Source organism: Wasmannia auropunctata, unplaced genomic scaffold (assembly GCF_000956235.1).
Source record: "Wasmannia auropunctata unplaced genomic scaffold, wasmannia.A_1.0 LD336053.1, whole genome shotgun sequence".
Lineage (NCBI taxonomy): Eukaryota > Metazoa > Arthropoda > Insecta > Hymenoptera > Formicidae > Wasmannia > Wasmannia auropunctata.
This window is the reverse complement of record NW_012026837.1, coordinates 4751121-4774893: the sequence shown is the minus strand read 5'-3', so window position 1 is coordinate 4774893 and position 23773 is coordinate 4751121. Positions and strand designations below refer to the sequence as shown.

The window sequence follows — 23773 nt, the reverse complement described above, 5'->3', positions numbered from 1 at the left end:
GGGGGGAGGGCAATATTAAATAGGTCAATTGGAAAATTTTGCTTGCTTGGAAACGTGCGCTGTAACTGATTTGCGGGGTCCAACTTTCTGCAACCGAGAACTGTTCCTATTCTATCTTCCGTTCGCTTTAGAAGAGTTTTACATTATTCCTGACATTCCGGAGCAGCATTGTGTCTGTACAGTTCGTGAAATGCATTTTGTACAACGTGCGACGCATATATGTATATGCACAGTACATTTTCTGTTTCTGGGAAATACTGCTTAATATTTGTGCATATTCGATTACGTAAATAGCTTGTAGGTAATTAAAGAAACAACATTATTTAGGATGAAGCGATGTCCTGGGCTTCAGGTTTACTTTGTTGTCAAACTAATATTAAAATCAGAAAACGCGCGTATTATATTAAAAATTATAACATTGCAATAGTAATTATTTTGACAAAATGATGATAATTAATAACATGTAATTAATATTTTAAAAACAATTTAAGATTCTTCATAATACAAATAAATATTCTGAATTAATATTAACTAGATTAATATTGACTTGCAGCGCGTACGTCAATATTTTTATTAACTTTGTGTCCTGTTACTGTTAAAATTATACATAAATTCCACAAACAAATTGCGGTTGGCGAATTATATGTTTTAACTGTATCTAAAATATAATACAGAGATGCGCGCTACAATGTTTACGCGAGCAATCTTAATAATGATAATAATTCGATCTAATAACAAGCTGCAAAGCGGAACTTTCGGCGCGTTCCAGAGATTATTCCGATATAATCCCTTGATCTTCCGTCATGTTAACGGTACATTTAATATCAATTCAATTACCGTAACTTTACTTGTGTGTAACGTGAAGTCGAGTTTTCTGTGTGTGAGTGCACGGATCTGTCGAAGCGTAACAACGATAAATCGAAGTTGCACTTTGATAACCCTCGATACAATCTACGAGAAAATGACCTTGTTGAAAGAGGAGCGCCTCCGCTTCGCGTCTTTCACAAGGACATAGATTGCATTCTGAATTCTCGAGGTAGTATCGAGGTAGCACGAAGAGATATCCTGCGAAAGAAAAATTCGTAAAGTTCATCCATAAAATGGTCAGCTTAATATTTTGATTAGAAGTTGATATATTCTTGCATAAAAATGACGCAATACGATTCCTGCAAACGGGAAACGGTTTTTAAAATTAAGGAAAGATTAATTGGACGCCTTCACAACTTTTAAATATACGCTGTTAACTTAAATAGATGACACACTTCTATTAAAGTACGAACATTTTTAAGTGAACTGATAGATCATTCTGTCATCTATTTAGATTCGTAAAGTTTAATCTGTTAAAGTTCACTGACTTCATCGTGGTTTACAGCTTCAAGAGATCGATTATGAGATCTGGAATGACTTTCGGTATTTAATGCTACTTTGTATTTATTGTGGATTACAAAACTATTATATATCACAACGATTTTATCGTGCTTTGCCATTAAGGTTTCTCAAAAATCATTGATCCATTTACGTCACGGCGGCAACGTATCGAAATTCAATGCCCATCCTTGCTCGAGTTACGATAATCGCTCCATCGAATAACGATGCGCATCAAACATTTCACTTGTCTTGCTTTTTATTCATCGTTAATTAAAATAAGTTGAATTTATATAATAAATTAGCACATTAATTAATATGTGCTGTAGCAGGATATTTTATTCAGTCATTTAAAATATGTATATAATTTATTTAGAAAAATTTACAGAAGAAAAAATTCAAGCTGAAAATATTGATAAGGTAATGTCTTGTGGACTAATTAATTTATATCATAAATAATAGAATGAATTTAAGAAGATACTTTTTTTATACATTGCATAAAAACAAATCTTTTTACACGATAATATTATTCAGAACATTATAAGAAATAATTAATTGAAAGAGAAGTTTATACTTCCTTTGCCACTATAAATCGCTTGCTGAAAATTAATGTATTATCATAATTCACTTGGGAAATGCTTTTGAGCAGAAAAAATGGCTTTACCTTTGTGCTTCCTTGATGTAGCTGTTATAAATGTGAAATGAATGGAAGAAATCCCGTTTTAATTCCTTTACTCTATTGTCCGCTCTTTCTCCTCTCATTTTGCCGTAATCCATTTTATTAACGTGATACGAGTTCTTTTATTATCGCCATGGCTGCGCATTATAATATAACGCATTGTGACATCCTATATCGAGGCCCGTCAATTACGTTATCAAAGCTAATGGATTTTCATACGTCTAACTATCAGTTAGATAGTAAATCGATTAAATTCATCTATTGTATAATATATAGGTAATAAATATGAGAGACGTAGATAATAAACACGTGATAGGAAGGTGACATGGGCTGCGTGCCATTTAACATTTCGCAACGCTCGTGAGCGTTACTCGTCCTTGCTTACCATGTTTGATAAACAACAAGGATGAAATGATTTCAAGAGCGTTGCGAGCGTTACAATGGAACGCAGCCATAGACGGTAAATAGGCACACGCTAAAATCACGTGAAAGAGGGATGATCGGCTCGGCTTATCGAAAAGCAAAGCGCGAAAACAGGCAGTCTGTCCTGCGACGTAGTTCCGACTACAACTACGTTGCAGTGTAACGCGAGAAATGTATCGTATTAACATCGCGATAAAACGGACATTACACGGGCATTACGAGTTTCCCCGCTTCCCCTATCATTTCCTACAAATTAAAGTGTTCTGTTTGAGAAGTGTATAAATTCCCCAAAAGTGTATGCTATCCCTCTTAAATAATGTAGGAACGAAGCGAGATTTATTGAACGTGTATATGTGTGTGATCACTGGTGGCATGTTAGATCGGACCGCCTGACAGGAAGTTAATATTGCGACTATCGATAATCGTTGGGTGTATTCCTCAGATCGCGAAGAACCATTGATGTGCCAATTGACTGCCAGCTACTTATGATTAATAAATATGTGTACTCACGCTTAAAAATCCGTTGTCACAACAGCTTCACCGAAAGTGTAAACCGCTTAGATATTTCTGTGTAACGATCGAGATATCAGCACGAAGTAGTTGGCACTACTAACAACGATATATGTAATTATAATATTCATATCATATAAATTTTATTATTATTATAGTATACTTTATCGTGTTACATCCAGTTTCACAGAGATAATATCTATCAGTTTTTAAATTAAAGATTTATATATTCTTTATATAATATCTATCCATATATAAGATTTATATATATTCCATATAATTTTCAATCTAATTTAATTTTATAAAAGAAGTAGAAAGAAGTAGTATTCTTTTTATAAAGAAATACCGTGTACATGGAGAACGTATAAAAAGTTCTTACTAGTGAAAAATTACTGTTACGTGCTCTTTGTTATAATTTAATAATTTAATTTAGTAATTTGTCTATCTCAACCAGCGCGCGCGGAAATTGTTATCTCACGGGTAATTACAATGAGATGAAATTAGGGAGAACTCTCGGATAACGCTTAGAAACAAAGGTCACAAGAGGACACGAAAACAACCGTGAGCGTGAAATACGGAATCATAACGGCAAGGTGGTTAGTTACAGGGTGGTGGCGGTGGTCGCGGGAAATAGCGAAGCGGTCACCCTGAGCGGCCTTCGGGCTGACACGCAATATCAGCTGGTCGTAACCGCCGTGAGGGCCGGAAAGAAGTTTCGAAGCCGACCGATCGTCTTCCGTACACTCGGTAAGCTTTGCCTTCCTAAGCCTTACCCTCCGGCATCACGGTCACATGTGACAGGTGCGTTTCTGACAAAGGAAAATAGTTTTTCTAGTAATCTGTGTAGTTATCATTAGCATCCATCATGACGCTTACTCCGTAGAGTCACCCCTCACTTCTTATTATTTAAATCTCATCATTAATCTTCGCACGAAGCAGCAAGCCGTATTGTAACTTGTGTGGCATTTTCGCGCACACATTTCCGCAATACATTTTCCTGGAATATCTCTATTTTTCTATTTTATTCACAAGTGAACGAATATATTTAAATAACTCGATATATATGTATATATATTTATTTATTTAAAAAAATATATTTTCAATTAGAGGTACATTTTAGTGAGTTAAATGTTTAGAAAGGTTTCGAATGTTCAAATTTAAAATACGAGAACTATTTGCTGCAAATATTTAAAGAAGTTTCGAATATCTAAACTAAAAATACAAGAACGGATCAAACTACAATTATTTGAACTATTTGATGCAAATATTGAAAGAAGTTTCGAATTTCGAATACCTTAATTAAAACCACAAGGACGAACCAAGCTACAATTAGTCTCTCGTTTCTCAGCAATTCCATGAAAATAAAATAATTTGAAAAAACAAAATAATTGAGAATATTTAATTTTAACTTAACTTTGGATTATTTCATAAAATTAAAGGATTTTAACTTAACTCGGTATGACTTGCAGTTTTATAAAATATAGAATAATATAATAGACACCTCTTTTATCTATTTTTCGCTACTGTATACGTTTTATATAATAAAAATATAATGTAGCAGCGGATTTCGGTTAATCCATCCAAGTTTACAGCAAGCTTTTATTTTTATAACGTCGGAAAATCGTGAAAAGTAAATCCCTACCGTGAGAAATTAGCTTTTCGAAAGTTTTAAACTAATCTCTTCTGTTTTTTTCTGTTTTGCTTGCTTAAGCTCCTTTTTAATAGTCGTCTCTTCAATCATACGCAGCGCACAGAAATTATCTTGCAATATAAGCTTATCAGTATTATTTTTCCGACGCCGACACCGACGCGCAAAGTACCATGTAAAAGTCACCTATAGCGGTGATTAATGCGGCGCGATTTGGCGTATCGTGTAAACGAGATCGTGTCGTTTTTCAGAGCCACCACGCACGTCCCCGCAGCAAGATGCAGCGGTAACCGGTGGTCCTCTTCCTCCGCCACCACCGTCCTCGCAACAGCCTCAACCGTATATACAAGTAAGTTTGCCTTCCTTCGAAATAATACACAAGTTCGCGTCGATTCGAATATTCAAATTAAAAATACGAGAACTATTTGCTGCAAATGTTTAAAGAAGTTTCGATATCTAAATTAAAAATACAAGGCTGGACCAAATTTCCTTGTCACTCGTCGGAAATCGCAATTCCGCGATTTTCGTTTTTCTTGAGTAAACGCGCGAAATTTCCTAATTTTATTTATAACAGCGAACAGTTGGAGAAATCTCGTGTGGTCTGAGTTTACACGTAAATCTTATAGCATGTTGAGCAAGAAAATGTTCTTAAATATCACACGAAAGCGAAACAGGATGAAATGCTCGCTCCAATGGAAGAGAAATCAATTTATCATCCGTGCGCACTCGAGAAACGTGAAAATGGACGAACGGAAGAAAAATATGGCTGAATAAAAGATGTACAGTTGGCTTCTCTTTCGGTGTATCTCGCCGCAATCTTATCTCGAATACATTCTCCAACATCGACATTTCTGTATCACTTTAAAGCAGCGCGAGAGTTTGACTTTGACGATTTCTCTACCGCGCATTTCCGTTCTCTGATTTAAGATTTTTTCCAATAATTAGTAAAAAGACAAATGAAACCAATTCGCTAGTAGATTAAACATGAAACGCTGCTCCAGCCACATTAAATTTTACTGACGGTTTCGTTTGAACTTTTCTGAAACTTTTAACAAAAGGATAAAACGATAAAAATATGGAGGCAATAATTTTAATTAATTAACAATGAATAAAGAGAATTTTGAAAAACAAGCCATAATGCACGTATAGATACGCATATTTATTAAAATATACAATAAAAAACTTGCTATTCTGCAGAAAAATCTGAACGGAACATTTTCTTATTTAACGTGAATGATTTCAGTATTGATTCAACATACATTCTGAAAAACTCTTTTCTTCTAAAGTATATCATAAAGGATAAAGATTTCTTTTTACTGACATTCGCAATTCTTTGAGAGTTTAAGTCTTTGTGATCTCCGCGGACCCGTACTGTATACTTATAACGATCTATAATACAAATATCTCCTTGAAAAGAATATCTTTGTGAATTAAAGTTTGTAGAAGAGAAATTTCGATACTTGCGGATGCTTTTATCTGTATCAGGAGATATTGGCTAGAAGACCTGTTATTCCTCGTGATGCCATTGTCAATAATAAACTCTCGCATAAGATTTATTTTTACCTACATTTTGCTCTCTGAACACACGATGCACTTTGGACTTTTATATCAACCTGTTATCCTTAGCGTGTCTTTCTGCAAAACTGGTTCAAAGTGTCACTCGTAAATGAAGAGGGAAGCAAAAGATTTATCGTGAGTTTGGGATATAAGTTTATCCCGCGGAAAGAACAAAGGCAAAGCAGGAAACGAGGGGACTGTAATACGTCCACGAAATTTTGCCGAAATCTAATCGAAACGGGAAGGGACTGCGACCCCTCTGCGCAAGAAACTTTCTTAATACTTCGCTAACTGGGATTGATATGTTGACGGTTTCGCCTGCAGCGGGCAATTTCAGCTCGTGCGTTCGACTTGAAAACTCTTCTAAGAAGCCATTGTAATTTTTAAAGTATATATTCATAAACTTTTGAAGAAATCTTTATAAAGAGGATTTTTTTATGTAGCCTTAGCCATAAATATGAACTTCGATTTATTACATTTTCTTAGAAAAGACGGTAGGACTAAAAGTCAAAGGACTAACAAAATATTAAAATTGTTATAAAAGTGAATATTATTTTTTAATAATTAAAATTGTTTTTAATTTACTTTTTCGTTAAATGTAGAAGTGTTTACGTCAATTTGTGAGGAGAGGGATTTCTATCTTATGACTGAATATTAACAAATATAAATAACAAATAATCTATACGTTATGCCCATATAAAACGTATAGTTTTTACACATCCCCGTCGGCGAAGTATTAATTATTTCTTTTGTCATACAGAATACATCCACTTATAAACGCGCAACGGGAATGAAATAAATAAATCCTAAAATATATCCTTCTCTCATCCTCGACGAGTTTCTCAACGAGAGAATCTTCGCGATAATCGTGGGCTTTCCCGTCTTCCCATGATTGCGTCCCCGTGGCGCGAGCTGATAATCGAGAGGACGCAACTGTGCTTGTTTCGCAGATCCGCGGCGTCGAGGTGGGCATTGTAGTGTTAGTGCTGATAGTCTGGGCGGGCGCGATAGCCTTGTTCTTCAATCGCTGGGGCAAGATACGCATGCTGCTGCCGTACCAGCCCGACTACAAGGAACAGCTCAAGGTTCCCGGCACCGGCGTGTGCGCGGCCGCGAACTCCGCGTACACGCAGCACCCGACGCAGCACGCGTGCTCTCAGGTAACGCATAGGTATACCGCACCCCTACCGGGGCGCAGCGGGCAATTCCGCGCCCGCGGCCACGTCGGCTCCGCGCGAATTAAACCGCGGAGACCGGAGAAACCGCCCCTCTCCGGTTGATCCATGAGACTAATGAACGCTCGATAGAATTTAGAAATTTTCTCCTGCTACTAAAAAAAAAAAAATAAAAGATTATTTTGAGATCCTTTTTGGATTTGACAATATTTGCAAATCTCGAAGGGTGCGTGATCGAAGGTCGTCTGGACCGATTTGCGCGAGACGCGAATGTGACGAGGGTGCGACGTAAGCTCCCGATTTTGCGACAATGCGATCGGATCGACGCCCGGCCCGGCGGCATCAGATGCCTGACATTTTCGTTCCCGCGAAATTCCGTGCTCCGTGCGATATTGGCACTCCATTATACACATGGGACGGGCGCGATGCAATCGCCATTATGCATGTATGGGATAGGTCGTTGGATATTGCGCGTACACGCGATTTCGTCGGCAACGCAAAATTCGAATAATGTCGAATACACACACGCCGGGGAAACGGCGACGCGGAAACGTAAAGGCGCAAACGTAATGGCGTTTCCATCGGTTATTAGCATACCTCGAATTCTGGTTCATCTCGCGAGAGGTACACATTCGCGTATAACGGCATTCAACCGTACGCATTTCAGCACGATATGCGAATGACCGGGAAGTACGGTCTTTTAAATTCCTTTAAATGCCATTCCCCGAATTGTAAGCGTTGTAATCTTAGACGAGGTGTAATCGCTTGAGGATGATTTGCTTAAAGTTATTCCATTAACGAATAGAAAAACCCGCAGGATGTTAAAATATGCTAGAACGTTACTTAGAAGGCAAAATTATGCTGATTTTATTTGCAAGCCATTTACGCGCATTTATTATGCAAAAGAGATCGAATTAACGGTAGATTTTTTTGTATATTGCTTTCTGAAGATTGAAATTATTTTATAGAAGAATTATTTATAAAATAAAATACAAAAAAATTATTATAAAATAAAGATTGAGTAGAATTAAATAAAAGAATAAAATACATTTTGTTTAAATAAATATGCATAGAGCTGTACAGTATAAAAATATTTATATTTATATTTAAAAAAATTTTTTAATTGAACTTTTATCAAGGACATAATTTTAATTTAATTTAATAATTTTTCTATAATACGAATGCTACAAACTGTGCAAATACGTAATTTTTATGTAAAATATTTTACAGGAAAAAGTAAATTAAAAAGTTAATTAAACGTTCTGTTTAAAATCACAATTTATATTTTATTATTCTAACTAACGGAAACGATAATTACGCCAATATTTAGTCATTAATAATTGTACGTTTGAGCAGAAAGCAACTATAAATTAAAATATTAGCGAATTAATCTTCAATACTCTAAATACATTAAATTCTACTTTTCACTTTAAAAAATTTCTGTAATTTTAACAATGTTAACAATTTTATCTTGAATTATGATTATCGATGTTGATATTAACTGATATTATCTGACATACGTTATAATAATTACTAAAGAAAATCAATGACAAATAATCTAATTATTAAAGAAAATATCATTGCGCGTTAATCGACTATGTTATATTGTTAACCTTTACATTATTTATTTATTCATACGTCATTTATTTATTTTATTGTGTTAATATCGCGTGAAATATGTTCCAGTATTTTATAAACATTAAAAGATAATTTAAACAATTATATTGTGGTACACGGTTCTGAACGCGTTATGCAACACGATAAAAAATTGGATTTCTCTGAGACGCTCCGATAGCTGATACGTTAATGAAATAAATTTAATTACGAGCTTTAGCGCAGAAATTGCCTTTGTTATAAATCTTTTTCAACGCTTAGAAATCCGGTTGCACAATCTGGATTAAATAAACATTGGTTATCCTTTTTAAATGAGTGAATTAATTAATGGGCTTTCAAGCTCACAATCACTTCCGAGGTCAATTCTAGACGCTCCAAGAAACGTATTTCCCAGAATGCGAATTCCGTTCATGACGTGCAACATTTGCATTTGATGCGGATGCAAGCTGCGTTTTGTTAGGCCGCGGTTTGACGTAATAAATGAACGGCGAGTTGCTAACGGGATAAAGTTTATTGACTATTAAACTAACCACTTGATGTGTCCGACGTGAAACCGGCCGTGACGTCGGACACGGTTTTGCTCGGTTTGCGCGATTACACAATTCGCGGGCGAACGGTTTGTTACGCGCAACAATAGGGCTCGGCTCCGCTTGGGTTTGACGTCACGGTAGGATTACGAAGGCGAGGGTCAAGACGGGGGTAATTAGTCGAAACTACGCCAACGTCCGGCCATTAATCCGGCCTGTATAATCCGGCGGTGTCGGCGGGCGAGTGAAAAACGAGAGAATCTGTATAATAATTTCTATTTCGATCGCGCGTGAGGAAAGAGAAGCTGGAGAAACTCCAGACGCGCGCATCGATTTGACCTCTCTCTTTCTCTCTCTCTCCCTCTGTGTAACACAAAGCGGTCTAGAGTTCCCGGCAGTGAATAATCGTCGGAGAGGAAAAACGACCGGGACGGACGATTTCGCTCGTGCTTCGCGTCGACGTAGCATCGGAATTTTCTTTTTGTTATATACGTTGTTCGAAAATCGAATGTAATCATCTCTCGGCAAATACCTAGTACACGTTTTGTATATATATATAGATTTTTTATTTATCGCTTTTTGTACGAGAGCAGTTTCCGATAACACGGTTCTAATGCATTGAAGCGCTTTAGAGATCCAGTTTTTTTTTCATTGCTGCTGTTGCGCATCCAAAATATACGAACCGATGAATTTTATTATTTCACGTGTTCCCGCGCGATCTCGAACGAAAAGCATTTTACGAATTCCAAATTTATTGTTGCTAACGCTACAGCTTGCTTTCTCGATAAAATTTTCTATTTAACGCAAGCATGTCCGAAATGTTACGAAAAACTCGTTCATTAATTGGCGAACTACTTGTACACCCCAATATTTGACTATATACGTAAAATAGCAGATCAAATATACATAGCTTTCGTTGATTTTGCCATCGGGCAGTTGTCGCTACGCTACGATGGTATAAGTACGGCCGAAGGCCTGGTATAACATTGGCTTGCGCAGCACCTGTCAAGCAATTAATAGGTATTATCAAGTATTTGAACGCATTACGCGTCCGGATTTCGTTTGGTGGCTGCGCGTTAACCTCCGCGGTTAACGCACAATTGCCCTAAGCGAACAACGTCGCCAATAATGAACATCGGGGTAATGAACGCAAATGTATCCCGGCGTATTTACGCGAATTAAAAGTTAATTGGACGTGATATAGACGGGCGATCTAGACCGCCGTGAGAGTTAACACACGAAAATAAACCGTCGCGGATAGAATTAATTGCCCTAAGAAGACAACTGCATAAATAGATACTTCACTTTCGGAGAATTCTCGCCAATTTCGAAACATCATCAGAGGCGAAATCAGAGGAGACGTTGAATAATAAATTCGACTCGACGCTCGCGACAGATTCGTGTATCTAATAATAATACTTCGACTATATCGCGTCTCCTCGGTCGCGATGCGGATATTGTAAGGGGGAATTTTGTGATGAAATTTAGTAGTGTAAACACGAACGTTGTCGTTATTATCAACTGTTCGAGGATACTTTGGCTTTTGTGCAGGAACGAGCGGATATATCTAATTAACTCCTCGCTATTACATTTTGCCCTTTCACTATGCATTTCCGCGAAAACCGACATCCATTCCGGATGGTCTTCACCTCTTATCTCGAAGAGAAATGAAAATTTTGCCGACGTGGTTTCCGCAAAAATTCTCCGCGAATCACACTTATGAATTAGTAAACAGCCATTATTTATTCTATACCCACATACGCAGTGACATATGTTGGGCGAGAGTTACATCTCGTCGAGAAAGAAATGAGGGACGCTTGTCTCTGTTTCGTGTAAAAACATTTGTTGAAGTTTTTCCGCAAGTTCTATTTTAGTAATATTTAACTAATTCAAGCGCAATTGATGAAGTTAAATTTATTTGATCGCGACAGATTTATTGGAAGCTTTGAAAATGCTTCAAGAATAGTTTTTAATTAGCCTGATATTAAGTATGCTGCCGCGTATGTGAAAGTCAACTGCGCAAAGGAAGATTTGTATCGTCAATTCAGTGCTTCAAAAATCCTCAAACAATTCATGCGTAGGTTAATTTATTAAGTATATTTGTAATTTATAAAAAATTATAAATTACAAATGTACTTAAATTTTTTATAAGACAATTTTTTTATAGGGCAATTTAATTATTTTTATAGGGCAGAGTTATTAATGTAGTTCGTATAACAGCACAACTACATCTGCATTTTTTACAGTGCAGGAATTAAATAAACGAGATTTACTTTTTACATAACGAGTTGAGAAAGAGATGATGCGCCAGCGACGGAATTGACGATCTCGACAAATTTTCCTTCACTTTACATTAAGTGTTGAAGCTAGTGTCGAAGAGCGTAGCGTTAGAGAACCCAGTAGCGAGAAGTCGAGCGGAATAATGAAGCTTCTTAGCGTATCTCTTATTAGCGTAGACGTATCCGCATCCCTCCAATACAGTCCTTCACGTTAGTCGCATATATATACATATATTACGTAGCTGTAGTCAGTAAGACTTAATTAATTGATATACCTCAATTAACGCAATTTTTTAATTCTGTTGATCTCTTCTGTTCCTCTCTTCTGTCTCCACGTCGTTTCTTCGGATTGACTGCACGAAAATTCGCGAATATCGTCTGGCGCCACGTGCGATTACTCCGGTACTCTCCCACACTGTTCTGCGCTACGTGTGTGTGCCTTCCCCCCCGACCACCCCCTCACGCGTCACGTTCGGTGGATTTTACACGGCCACAAAAAAAAACCGAAAACAAAAAAATCCGAAAAAAAAAACGACAAACGATGACAATGATAAAAACGAATAAATGCGATAACGCACAAAACGATAACCGACGAACGAAAAATGACGAACGGAAGGTAATGACCACATTGTCGGATATGGTGATGCAGTGCGGGGGCGGGGGCTGCTGCGTCCTGGAGCAGTGCTTTCAGTACCCCAGAAGAGCCCGAGAGCCCCGGGACTGCGGCTGCCAATTCGCTCTACTCCACAGGGCGGACATCGCGTGACCATCGGTACATGTCTTAAAAATTTCAATTTTATTCTTCTTGTGGCCCTACCTATATACATGCTGGAGAGAAACCTCGGCTGTAAACCGAGGGCTCTCACCCTGTCTTTCTACTACTATCTCTCTTTCACCCTCACACACATCTATATATTTCTTTTGTGTCTGTGTGACCTACCCCATCTCTCTGTCTGTATATCTTTTTGTCTCTCACTTTTGAACTCCCCCACTCGTACCGTTTATCATTTTCGTTTCGGACGGAAAAACTGAGGGCCTAGCCATTAACAAATTCTCCGTCTGTCTTAGGAATTTATGAGACTTTTACTTGTCTCTTAGCAGTTAAAGTTTAATATATATTATTATTTTATTAAGATAGTAGAGATTCTTGTTTTGATTTTTCTTGATACTATTCAATATTAATCTGTAAAAACTGTAGAAAATTTATAAAGAAATTAAGTTTTGAAAAGAGAAAAGAGTACTATATAAATCTATGTATGTATATAGAGCAATCTAAGTCAATGCAAGTAAAGCAATGTAAGCAATGTAAGTCAATTATTCGCGTTAGAATATACTCTTTTTACTTATAGATTGCTACGAGGCAATTTTATACGAAAATTACACATGTAAAAGCTTCTGAAGCAGGTTTCTTAATCGTAAAAAAGTAACATATAATAATGCGTCAATAATTTTATGCCTTCTATTGCTTTAATAATTTCTCTCTATAAAGAGACAGTCCAAGTTTTCTAAAAACTTGTAATTTTTTAACATAAGTGATTATTCTTTTTTATAAAATATACGAGCTCATATAATATGCATATTGTTTTCTTGCGATTATTTTTTATATCGTATTATATACGTAGATTTGTACATATCTTTTAAGTAGCATGATTATTTCTTTATAAGAATTTTTATTACAAAATTTTTATTATAAAATTGTCATTAATATTAATTATTAAGCAACATTTTTATCCATTCTTCAGAAGTTTTTACGAATTTAGTCATGTAAACGAGCAATCTGTGCGTAGAAAATGATGCGTTTAGCGCCGTTAAACTCACCTTTCAATCGCGTAATTATTATCGAATTATTTTACTTTGTACTTTTTTTGCTTTAACTTTGTTTTAAATTGAACTTTAAAAAAATTGAATTTTATATCATAATATGCTGATAAGCGAAAATGTAAACCTTTCCAGTTTTTTACTTTCTGTGCAAGTTATGGGTATCATGATTAATATCAAATGAACGAAGATCAATTTCACAGAAATGATATATCTTGTGTGTGTGTTTTTTTTTCGTGATAAAAATTAGTTCACTAAATAATCTCATTACTGATACATATACACGCTCCTTCCATTTCCGCTCTCGCAATAAGATGACAGACCCAAGTAAAAAAGGGGGCCGAGAAACCGTCTCATGAGACGAGGGCGTATTTCTTGCCCTGTGAGTCGAGGCTTGCCAACTTTTTCCGCGTGGGTATCGTTTTATCGATTGATAAGGTATGGTATAGGGAGAAAAACTCGAGATGAATTTCGCAGAAAAGAAGCACGTTCGAATTGCACATCTTATATCAAGTGCGTCTTTCAACAAATAAAAACTTTTATTCTCAGAGAAAATACCGCGTCTAAATGCGCGGCATGTTTTCATGAAAATAATAACAAAATGTACGTTATTTATTTGATCGATTTTGAAATTCATTAGTCGGAAAATCGTGGGTTTTCGATTAAATTTTTCTTCTAGATGATTCAATTGAAACTGGAACAACGTGAACTTATATAAACGTCAATAAAATAACATAACTGAAAAAATGACAGGCCTTTTCTAAAATTTTATTTATATCATTCGTATATTATCGAATCTGTTTGCGATTCCTATGAATTGATAAGAAATCTATAAATAGTCGAGAAAAGAAAAAAGTGCCAATTTTGCGAAAGAATCTAGGAGACGCATAACTTATCTATATATCTATATCTATTTTGCTCTGAGTTTTAATGAAGCCGCTTAAGTTAAACCGATGTATGCTTTGATATATTTTGTCGACTGCAAATGAGATCCGTTTCTTCCGGGACAGAAAGCTCCGACTGACGTGAGGGATCGGGTTCCGGTCAACTTGTGTAACTCAGAAAGTTGCTGTTGACTCTGAGCTCGCCGCTGTAATGAGGAAGCGCTTTGTGCGACCGCTTTGGAGCGCATGTACATCTTATGCATAAAGAGAAGAAGAGAGAGAGAGGGAGAGGGGGGGGGAGACAGAGCATGTTTTAGAGTTGGCAAGTCTTGTCCCGGGAGTTCTTTTGTGAAAGAGAAAAAGAAAAGGTTAATTGTGTATTTAAAAGGAAGTCATCGATCGACTCGGTCTAACGTCCATGTTTAATATATTATACTTGTATAGTACACTGTTAAATCTATAGTGTCAAATTTAACTTTAGTTAAGTCGTCACTGCTCCTACTTAATAAATTGTTATTTTTAACTAACGTTTGTAAAACAGTGGAGTTAAATAATTTAAAACAGTTCAAATTTAACTCAAATTTGAGTTAAATTCCATTGTTTTATTTAAAAATAACTTTATTAAGTAGGAGCAGTGGCGACTTAAGTAAGGTTAAATTTGACACTATCAATTTAACAGTGTATACATACAGGATATCCTCCGCACGTGCAGTTTGGATATTGGCGTCTGTTACACGTAAAAGACGTGAGTTAAAAGATTTTTAAATATTTAGAACGCTCGTATAAGAGATGGGCGAAAAAAAGAAAGTGATTCAATGAATATTTTTATTAAGCAATATTTACTTCTCTTTTCGAGTGTTCGATTATGGACCGCGAATTAATTGAGTCTTCTTCACGAATCTTATTGTTAGTTCGTCCGACTTCGCGATCGATGTAGCAATAGTACAACAATATTTCATTTGTCCTGACAGCGTTCAGCTTATCAGCCGAGTTAATCGAGTCGTCCTAATTGAGTCGTCTTAATGAATTAGTTTGTATGACTTCGCGATCGATAGCGATACACAACGATAAGAAAGAGACGACGAAATTCTCCCGACTTGTTTCCCGTATTATAGCCAACAAGAGAGAAAACGGAGGACCTCCTGTGTGCCGTTTCGGCGTCAACAGCTCTGGCCGGCCAGGTCAACTCCGCACACGCGGAAGGTTTACACGCTCGCAAGATAAACACTCGCGAACAATTCGTATGTACCGTAAACCCCATCGCGGGGGGGTTTCGCTAGTCCGGGATTGCGGGATTGTATCTCGCTGTCGCGCTAAATTTATCCCGTCTCGAAGTCAGCCGAGACCTCGGAGGCTAATAGCACGCTGACCCGAATCTCGGCCGGAATCGCGCGGAGTCCTGTCGGTGACGCGAGGGGGGGAGTGATCCCCGACGGGATATAGGGTCGTAGTAAATTCGATTGAATCCGCTAGCGCCCTTCGTCGGCGCGGGCTAATTAAATTGCATAACGTAAACCCCGTCCGGGTGGCTGATTGAATAAATGTTACAGGAAATCGATTTTTAGCGTGACCCATTTCGCTTGAAATCCGGCGTGACCGACCGAAGGGACAGCTTTCCTGATGGAAAACGGTCCAATCCCTTTCGCGCGCGGATCTTCTTTTCGCGTCGTCTCGGACGATTTATTATTTCGCAATTGGTGCGCGCGAAGCATAGAGTCCGGTCACGGAAGGTGAAGTGAACTAGGCGAGTGGAAGCCCGCGCGGAATTGCACGGAGAGTAATCTACAAATTTTTACAAGAAATTGGGAGAGAATACCGCTCGAATGGTTCATTTTTTTTTATCCGACTGTCGCGAAAAGATCGTGCGCTGGTATAAGCTGAAGTAAGCGCGAGCGGTGTGCCAAATAAACTTGTTGACGGACACCGTTAATAAAAAAAAAAAAAACGAGGCCGCGCGCCATTTGTGTTTCATAAACACGCGAAAACGTGGATTTATTTCCTGCGTGCAACATGGGGTTTTTTTTTGACGCTCCATTTTGAACTTTTAATTTTAGTTTCGATGTATATTATAAGCGTCATAAATGCTTTGATATTTGATAATGAATTTTTTATTATCCACATACGTCAAGCATTAAGTATACATGTGTTATGATTGATCGAAAAAAAAGTCGGTTAATGAAACGTGATGCATCTCGATATTGCTGTTTTCGAAACGCAAACCTTTTGAAAGGTATTTTGATATCGTGAACGATAACATCGTGCGGATGGATCGGATAATTCTCTCTCTCTCTCTCTCTCTCTCTCTCTCTCTCTCTCTCTTGGTGTATCCTTCCATTACTAAAATAATATTAAGCGTTACAATATGCTTGTGTTTCCGGTGTCGCGGTTTGGAGCGGAACAGGCGCCACCGATGCGAATCCGACTACTTATTAGAGAAGCGAGCGCGCTGCAATTAGCGCGCTGGTTTACCTACATTGACCGCCTGTTGCGTTCCAGAATGTATATTTCAAACGGGAAATGTTTAAAGCTTCGAGAATAATCTTTAACGATGACGGCCATTCCACGGAATTCCATTGTTAATTTTAAACACCCGAGATATGACGCATACCGGCTGTCAATTAATACTTGGCGTTGTCTGTTCCCTTTGAATAATTATACGATACGTCTATGTGTGTTTATTGGAGACGCCTCTACAGAATACATTTAATTAACGTTAATGCATATACGACGCCTAGTATCGTTACAGTAGCGCATCTATAACGTCGTACTTCGAAATATATATGCAGAGAGCTAAATGAGAGCTTTCAGGTTCATAATGCAACACGGAAGCATCGCGTTGAAATGGGAAGATGTAATTGCAACGGAGAGGGTATAAATGTAACAGGGAGAGATTTTAATGTTGTTTTCATTCTCTTGAGAGATCAGTGTAATATATTCCGTATACACAATGCGTAATTCTTTTTTATTGCACGCGGCACTCTGTTTTCTAGATGTTTGTTTATTCTAGATTGTTTGTTTAAAAAATTCATTTTATTCTATATTCCTTTTCTTTTTCAGCGCTTAAATTTTAATTAAATTTGTGCATAATCATTCTGTATAATTTTCTCAAAAAAGATCAGGTGAAAAACTGTCTGTTGATTAAAGAGACTCAATTCAATATGCGAGAAAGATGAATCGTCTTCATTATGAAAATAATGGTGCAAAATTTAATTTACATTCCTAATTCCGCAAATTGCGGGAGCCATTTCGTTCTAATTAAAAACGTATGAAAACGTAATCATCCGCGGTTTTGATTCTTCAGTTGAAAATTTTTCTAATCGACTGAAAAAATTATTTTACATTTCCGACGATAACGAAAGAAAAAAATAATAATAATAAACCGTCACTCATTGTTTGCGCGCAAGACTAACGATTTATAAACGAACTGCAAAATGTACCACGACGCCATTTGCGTGCATAAAAAAAGAAAAAAAAACGATCCGCGTCTATTTCCGAGTTAATGTATGACGGGCGCGGAGTGGAGGAAAATTTTTGCGATCATATATAATATTCTGGCATTAAAATGGCAACTTTTTTGCCGCGCGCGCGCGCGCGGACGCGACCGTGGATTTAGATTCATGTTCCATTGACTCGATGCTTCCAGCTCCTCTTTAATTCTTAATGCATTCTATTTCGCGCGTCAATCTCCGTGCAATTCGCATGGCACATCAGACTCGCCGGAGATCGGTGAGCGGCAAAAAGTAAGCACGACTCGGAGCAGCCGATGAAATACGCTCCGCCGCGCTCTATCGATGAATATTTCCTCGGGCGCATTAAAAGCGGTTTAATCCCGGCGAGCTTAACTTTCGAAGCCACAGGTACACGATGATCGCCTCAGCGATCGTCTCATGCACTTCTTATAACAAGCATAAAAGAAAAGTTTAACTCTCAACTGCTAAACATTAAATATGATTGACATAATTTATATTAGCAGATTGGAATGCTCACAACCTTTCACTTTTCACTTGTTTTAATTCAATTTTATCAACGACCTTATTTTATTTTATTTATTTTTCTCTCATGATAAGTGGAGAAGTGATAAATTATAAACGCGCTGAGAAAGTTATATAAGAGGAGCACGTAGCCCTCTTGAAACACCTTATGAAATATCCGCGATAGAGTTGATGTTGCGGTAATTGCGAGTTAGTACTGCACAGTTTACGGGTTTTCCACTTAAATTACGCTGAAACGCCGGAATCTTCCCGATAAATTTCCCAGCGGTCTAAATAATTTAAAGAGACGCCTTTAAGGAATGCAGTTCCTTTGATCTCGCTTGAACGCATACAGAATGCAAACGCAATTCACGGTCTCATAATATCGCGACGCAAAGACGATGATGCATCAAATCAAACGTGCAGCAAAACTAACAAATGTCGCCGCAACGAATCTGTCTGAAATTGCGTTGGAAATTAGAATTTCCGCTGGGAAAAAGAAAAGAGCGCGCCGAGACGTTATATATGCTCATCGCACACGAAGAGGACACTCCCGTCCTGTTTCCGCGGATCTCTCCGTCCGATCGATTTATTTCTAACAGATCTTCCTTTTCGTTCAACGACACTCCCAGCAGCTTGATTTGAAAAAGCAGATCACCGCCTCTGAATCACTTCGTGCCGCTTAAGAAGCTCAGCCCCTCCCCCTCCCCACCTCAATTATCTCTTTTAAATATATATGGCACACTTCTTTGAGCACGATATACCGAAGACTTCTATGCACTGGAGTTTTTATAATGCCAGCCAGCTTGAATCGTGTACTAGCGATTTACGCGCGTGAGAAGTCACTGCTATTGGTGCAACGAGGTAGGCCAACTGCTGTTCCGTGTTCGTTTGACCGTCGCGTCGTCTTTCGCACCGTTGCCTCACGATATTATTTCGTGCTGTTTGTGTTATCGTTTTACACTTGTGTTTCACTTGTTATCTCGCTGTCACCAGTACAGAGTGAATTTTTCTTTCGTCGTACGTTTTATACGACTATATACGCTTGTGTTTCCAAAGATCTCAATGTCGCACTTTTACTGAAACGCGAACAAGAGTCACAGTTTGTACGCGGAAGGATGAACTGGCGTCGTCGGATCTGATCAGCTTTGAGCATCGCACCTCCTCGCACTAATGGCAAGTCAGAAAAATTACCACCGTTCGGCATTAAGACGACCGACGCCTCGCACAGTTGCATATCAAATGCTTTTCATCACCGATTACCAAAGACGCTTAGCCTAACCGAAATGCTTTCAAGTAGAGCAGCGCGTCGTATCGCGCAGAGAAAAAAATTTGCGTCAGAGTAAAGTGAAGCGAATGAAGTGTTGGCGAGAGAAACACTGGCCGCCGAGCGTTTCTTTCGCGCGAAAGAATTTTTTTGTCGCTTCCGCGATACGACAGCGCGACTCACGCTGTCAAACTGGCGATGCGAAAATTCGGACGAAAGCGTGCTCCAAAAATATTTTTGGAACGGAAAACAAGGAATATGTAAATAGGGTAGCATCGCTAATGCAATGTGTGGCCACAGTCCGCGAGAAAAGTTCAGAGGTCACGGAATATTTTATTTTTCAGCGAATCCCTTAAAGTTCACATTTTTTTTAATTCAACGTACTTTTTTTTACTGAAAAATATATTAATATAATTCGACATTTGAATAAAACATCGCACATTGTTTATTTTCCGCTTTAATTGGGAAGAGCTATTAAGAGAAATTGAATAAATGGAACAAATGGGCAAATGGAATTCGCGAATCAACAGTTGCCGATTAAAATCTGCATCTGTTATCATTTTTTAAAATAATTGTATAGATAAATACTTATATACTTTTTAAGAGTTTTACAACGACTGTCATTCGCGAATCAGTGATGAAAATATCGCGAAATTATCATGTGCCATTTATCTGAAATTCTAATTCCCTACTTGATCCCTACTTGATCGTGCATAAAAAATGTACAAGTACATTCGCAAGGTAAAATTAATGTTTCCGTTTCATCGATTTTATGGGCCATTTTGTCCGAGCCGAATCGCCACCGAATTTGACTAGCGTTTATCATTAGCGTGTCCGAATAATACGATGAACTTTGACGTGTAAGTATTTCCATCGTAGTTGCGAGCATCAACCCCTGAGTCTCCGCGAAGACGACATGACAGTGATGTGAGATACCTTACGAGACTAGTGAGAATCTAAAGGAGCGCATTTTGTATATACGCCGTTTAATATACATGCTAGCACCTACCTCGAGTTTTGCGAGGTTTAAATTCTTTCCCCCCAAGTCGGTATAGATGAAATACGCGTAGCAATGTAGATTGCAAGATCTGGAGACGTGCTCTGGTCCCAGTTGTTTGCGAGAAGTAGAACGTAAATAAGAAAGGGGCAGTGGGATGAAGGTGCTTACATTACGAGATCTGTTCTGTCGTTGTGCCGCGGTAAACCGCATTTCTTTTCCCCGGATAAAAAGCGCGACATTTTCATTTTTGTAATCATCATCACGTCGTGCTGGTTGCCCCTGAAGTTCCGCGCTTCCCTTGAAAGCCTAAAAATTCTATGGTTTACTTTTCAAGAGGTATTAGAAATTACTGTCAAAATAGAAATGAATATTTGACGTAGCAAGATTTAAAATATAATTTATCTCATTGAGATGAAAAATGAGCGATTTTTTCAGTTCAACAGAAATTTAACTCAATGTTTGATATAAATACGTTCTTCTTGTGGAATTAAGTATTTTAAAAAGTCAAGATCACAGTAAAGTTTAGATTACAAATGTTTCAGTTTTGTTATGAGATCAATTTTGTTTTAAGCAACAATTAATTTTTAATTAATACGTCTTCCCTTTTGGGGCGAATTGAAGGAATTCAATGTTTCGTGCAAAGTTCATTTGGTTAGTGTGAAAAAATTTCAAACAGATAAAATCATTCCTCTATCTATGAGCTCTGTCCTAGTAATTCACAAAGAGATTTACGAGCAAGAGGAATCGCGGTACCTCCGGGGCGCATCCTGTAGTTCACTCTCGTCTCTGCAATTTTGCTCACGACACGGCACCCTCATTCGCTCGCCCCCGTCGGCCTCTCAACTTTTCTTATCACGTAGATCCCACGTGCATTAAAACGTCACGCTTCTACCGAGAGGCCGCGCTCGACTGCAATTATCACCGCCGTTGATCGCGCTTTCTCTCTCTCTTTTTCTCTCTCTTTCTCTCTCTCTTTCTCTCTCTCTCTCTCTCTCTCTCTCTTTCCCTTCATCTACTCCCATGCCGATAACGTGATCAGAAACGACTGAAATTTCCAGCATCTGCACTGGTCGAGCCATCACGTGGACTCCTTAGACAGCGGCGGAGCTTTAGGCTGGCCGAGAACCTCGAGGCCGCGCGTCAACAGTGCCATCGACGTGGCCGGCTTCCTATCGCAGGTAAGTAATCGTGTGCCGGGAAAAATCCACGCAGAGAGCGAGAGATCGATGGATTACGCGAGGTGGACAGCCGCGTCCTCGAACCCGCCCCGATCGATCGGCCGGCCGCCCGGCGCGATTTCGCCGCGACCTTCCGCGGAGGAGTGGACGCGCAAAGACGCCCGCGCGGACGTGACCGGCCGCGTAAACGTCCGTTTTGCCATGCGGCCAAGAATTTCCGATTACAGCAATCGGGAAGATTGAAATCGGAAATCAGTGGAATCGGGCGGGCGAGTTCCAAGGATAGCGTTTAGCTTTAACTATACGCGGTACAAGTCTTTACAACGATTCTCCGTAATAACGTGTAATTCCCCTTGAATCTATGCAGCTTGACTGACACTTGCGTGCTCGAGAAGTAAAATGTGATCGAGAAGTAATTTTCGAAATTTGAAGTGGTGCAACGTACATGCTCGAACTCAAACTGATTCGTATCCTACGATACATATTTGAGATCGATTACTGAGAATGAGACATGCTAAGAAAATGTACTGCAATAAGACACTATATATAATAGTTTTTAATATTCACATCTTTAGTCAGTTATTTAAGATTTTTGAATTTAATTTAAATGGCGAGAAAGGACACGTTCATAATTTCTAAGGATCACGAGATAACTTGGGCTGGTGGAAACTTTTATCGTGCGCTATAACATGAATTTTAATAACATCATTAGAGATGTGTAGAACCATCGGGCGTCGCGTCTCTTGTCCTTGTGGAAATTGAAGATTAAGTTATACCATCAGCCTGCCGCGAGGTAGATACCGGCTGCGTTGCAAGCTCACGAGAGTCTATTCCAATTACTCTATTCCAATTACACGAAAGAAAAGCGAGTAGTCATTAGACCGGGCGAGACCGAGACAAAGGAGAAGCAAGAATTCATCAATTCCACCCCGCGTTCTCTTTTAATACATGAACGAACATTGCGCGATTGTTCGCAATAATTGATTATTTTGCCGCAACGACGAGGCTCGCGGAGCCGTTAATCGCGATCACCGAGAACAATGAAAATTGCCCGAAAAATTGAAAAACCACTCCCCCGACGCGTGGTTGAACAATCGCGCCCCGTCGACACACATCGCCCCCTTCCACTTCGCACGCATTGTTACACGATTGTTAATAGTTTCAGATCGCGCGTTTCGCCATATATTGTTAACGTAACGCAACCGAGTCGGAGGGAATAATCATATCCCCTCAGTGCGACAGTTATTTCAATAAATAATGAACACGAAAGAGTTCGTGCGAAAGAGATACCTCAAACGTCAAAGTTCAAGGTAGTCTGTGGCGAAGTGTAGTGCACCGCAGATGATCGATATGTTCGTGGATTACTTGTAAGGAAATGGACAAATTCATTTTCGCCGCATGAACGAGATGTGTGTATTACATTTCCAAATCGCGTTTCTCTCTCATTGTCTCAGTCTAAGGCACTGGATGTCTATACGTGTTATTTGTCGTAAATACACTTCGTATATTTATATACTTATTTATTTGTTATATATTAATATATCTACATAATATTCGTATTCACATTTCATATTGGGACACCCTGCCCTCGCGATTCGCACAAAACTTATACTAATGACAATTGGCTCGCAATTGGCACAATACTGGCACAGTAATGTCATTAATAATACAAGATTCTGCTTGGTGTTCTTCAAGGTCGATATTGCACACGCGATTTGCTGCATTCAGCGTATTGTTCTTTGCAATTGCACGCGGAATTGACAGACTAAATTGTCCGGATAATCAATCGTTCCCAATTTCTAACAAATTGCAAATTCACAAGACAAATGTATAAATTAATAACCACGGTGCTCTTTTCGTAATATATATATATATATA

General features: G+C 38.4%; 1 protein-coding gene across 2 annotated transcripts in view; it reads left to right on the top strand.

Annotated features, from left to right (window-relative positions):
• Positions 1–23773, top strand: part of LOC105451206 — a 78998-nt gene that overhangs the window by 48625 nt on the left and 6600 nt on the right. Inside the window, exons 6-9 of one of the 2 annotated variants that reach the window (XM_011691508.1) lie at positions 3585–3778; positions 4877–4974; positions 7133–7342; positions 21776–21895. In XM_011691508.1, the coding sequence (XP_011689810.1) occupies positions 3585–3778; positions 4877–4974; positions 7133–7342; positions 21776–21895 (622 nt within the window). The remainder of the gene's footprint in view (positions 1–3584; positions 3779–4876; positions 4975–7132; positions 7343–21775; positions 21896–23773) is intronic. The other variant, XM_011691510.1, reaches the window with a different exon arrangement.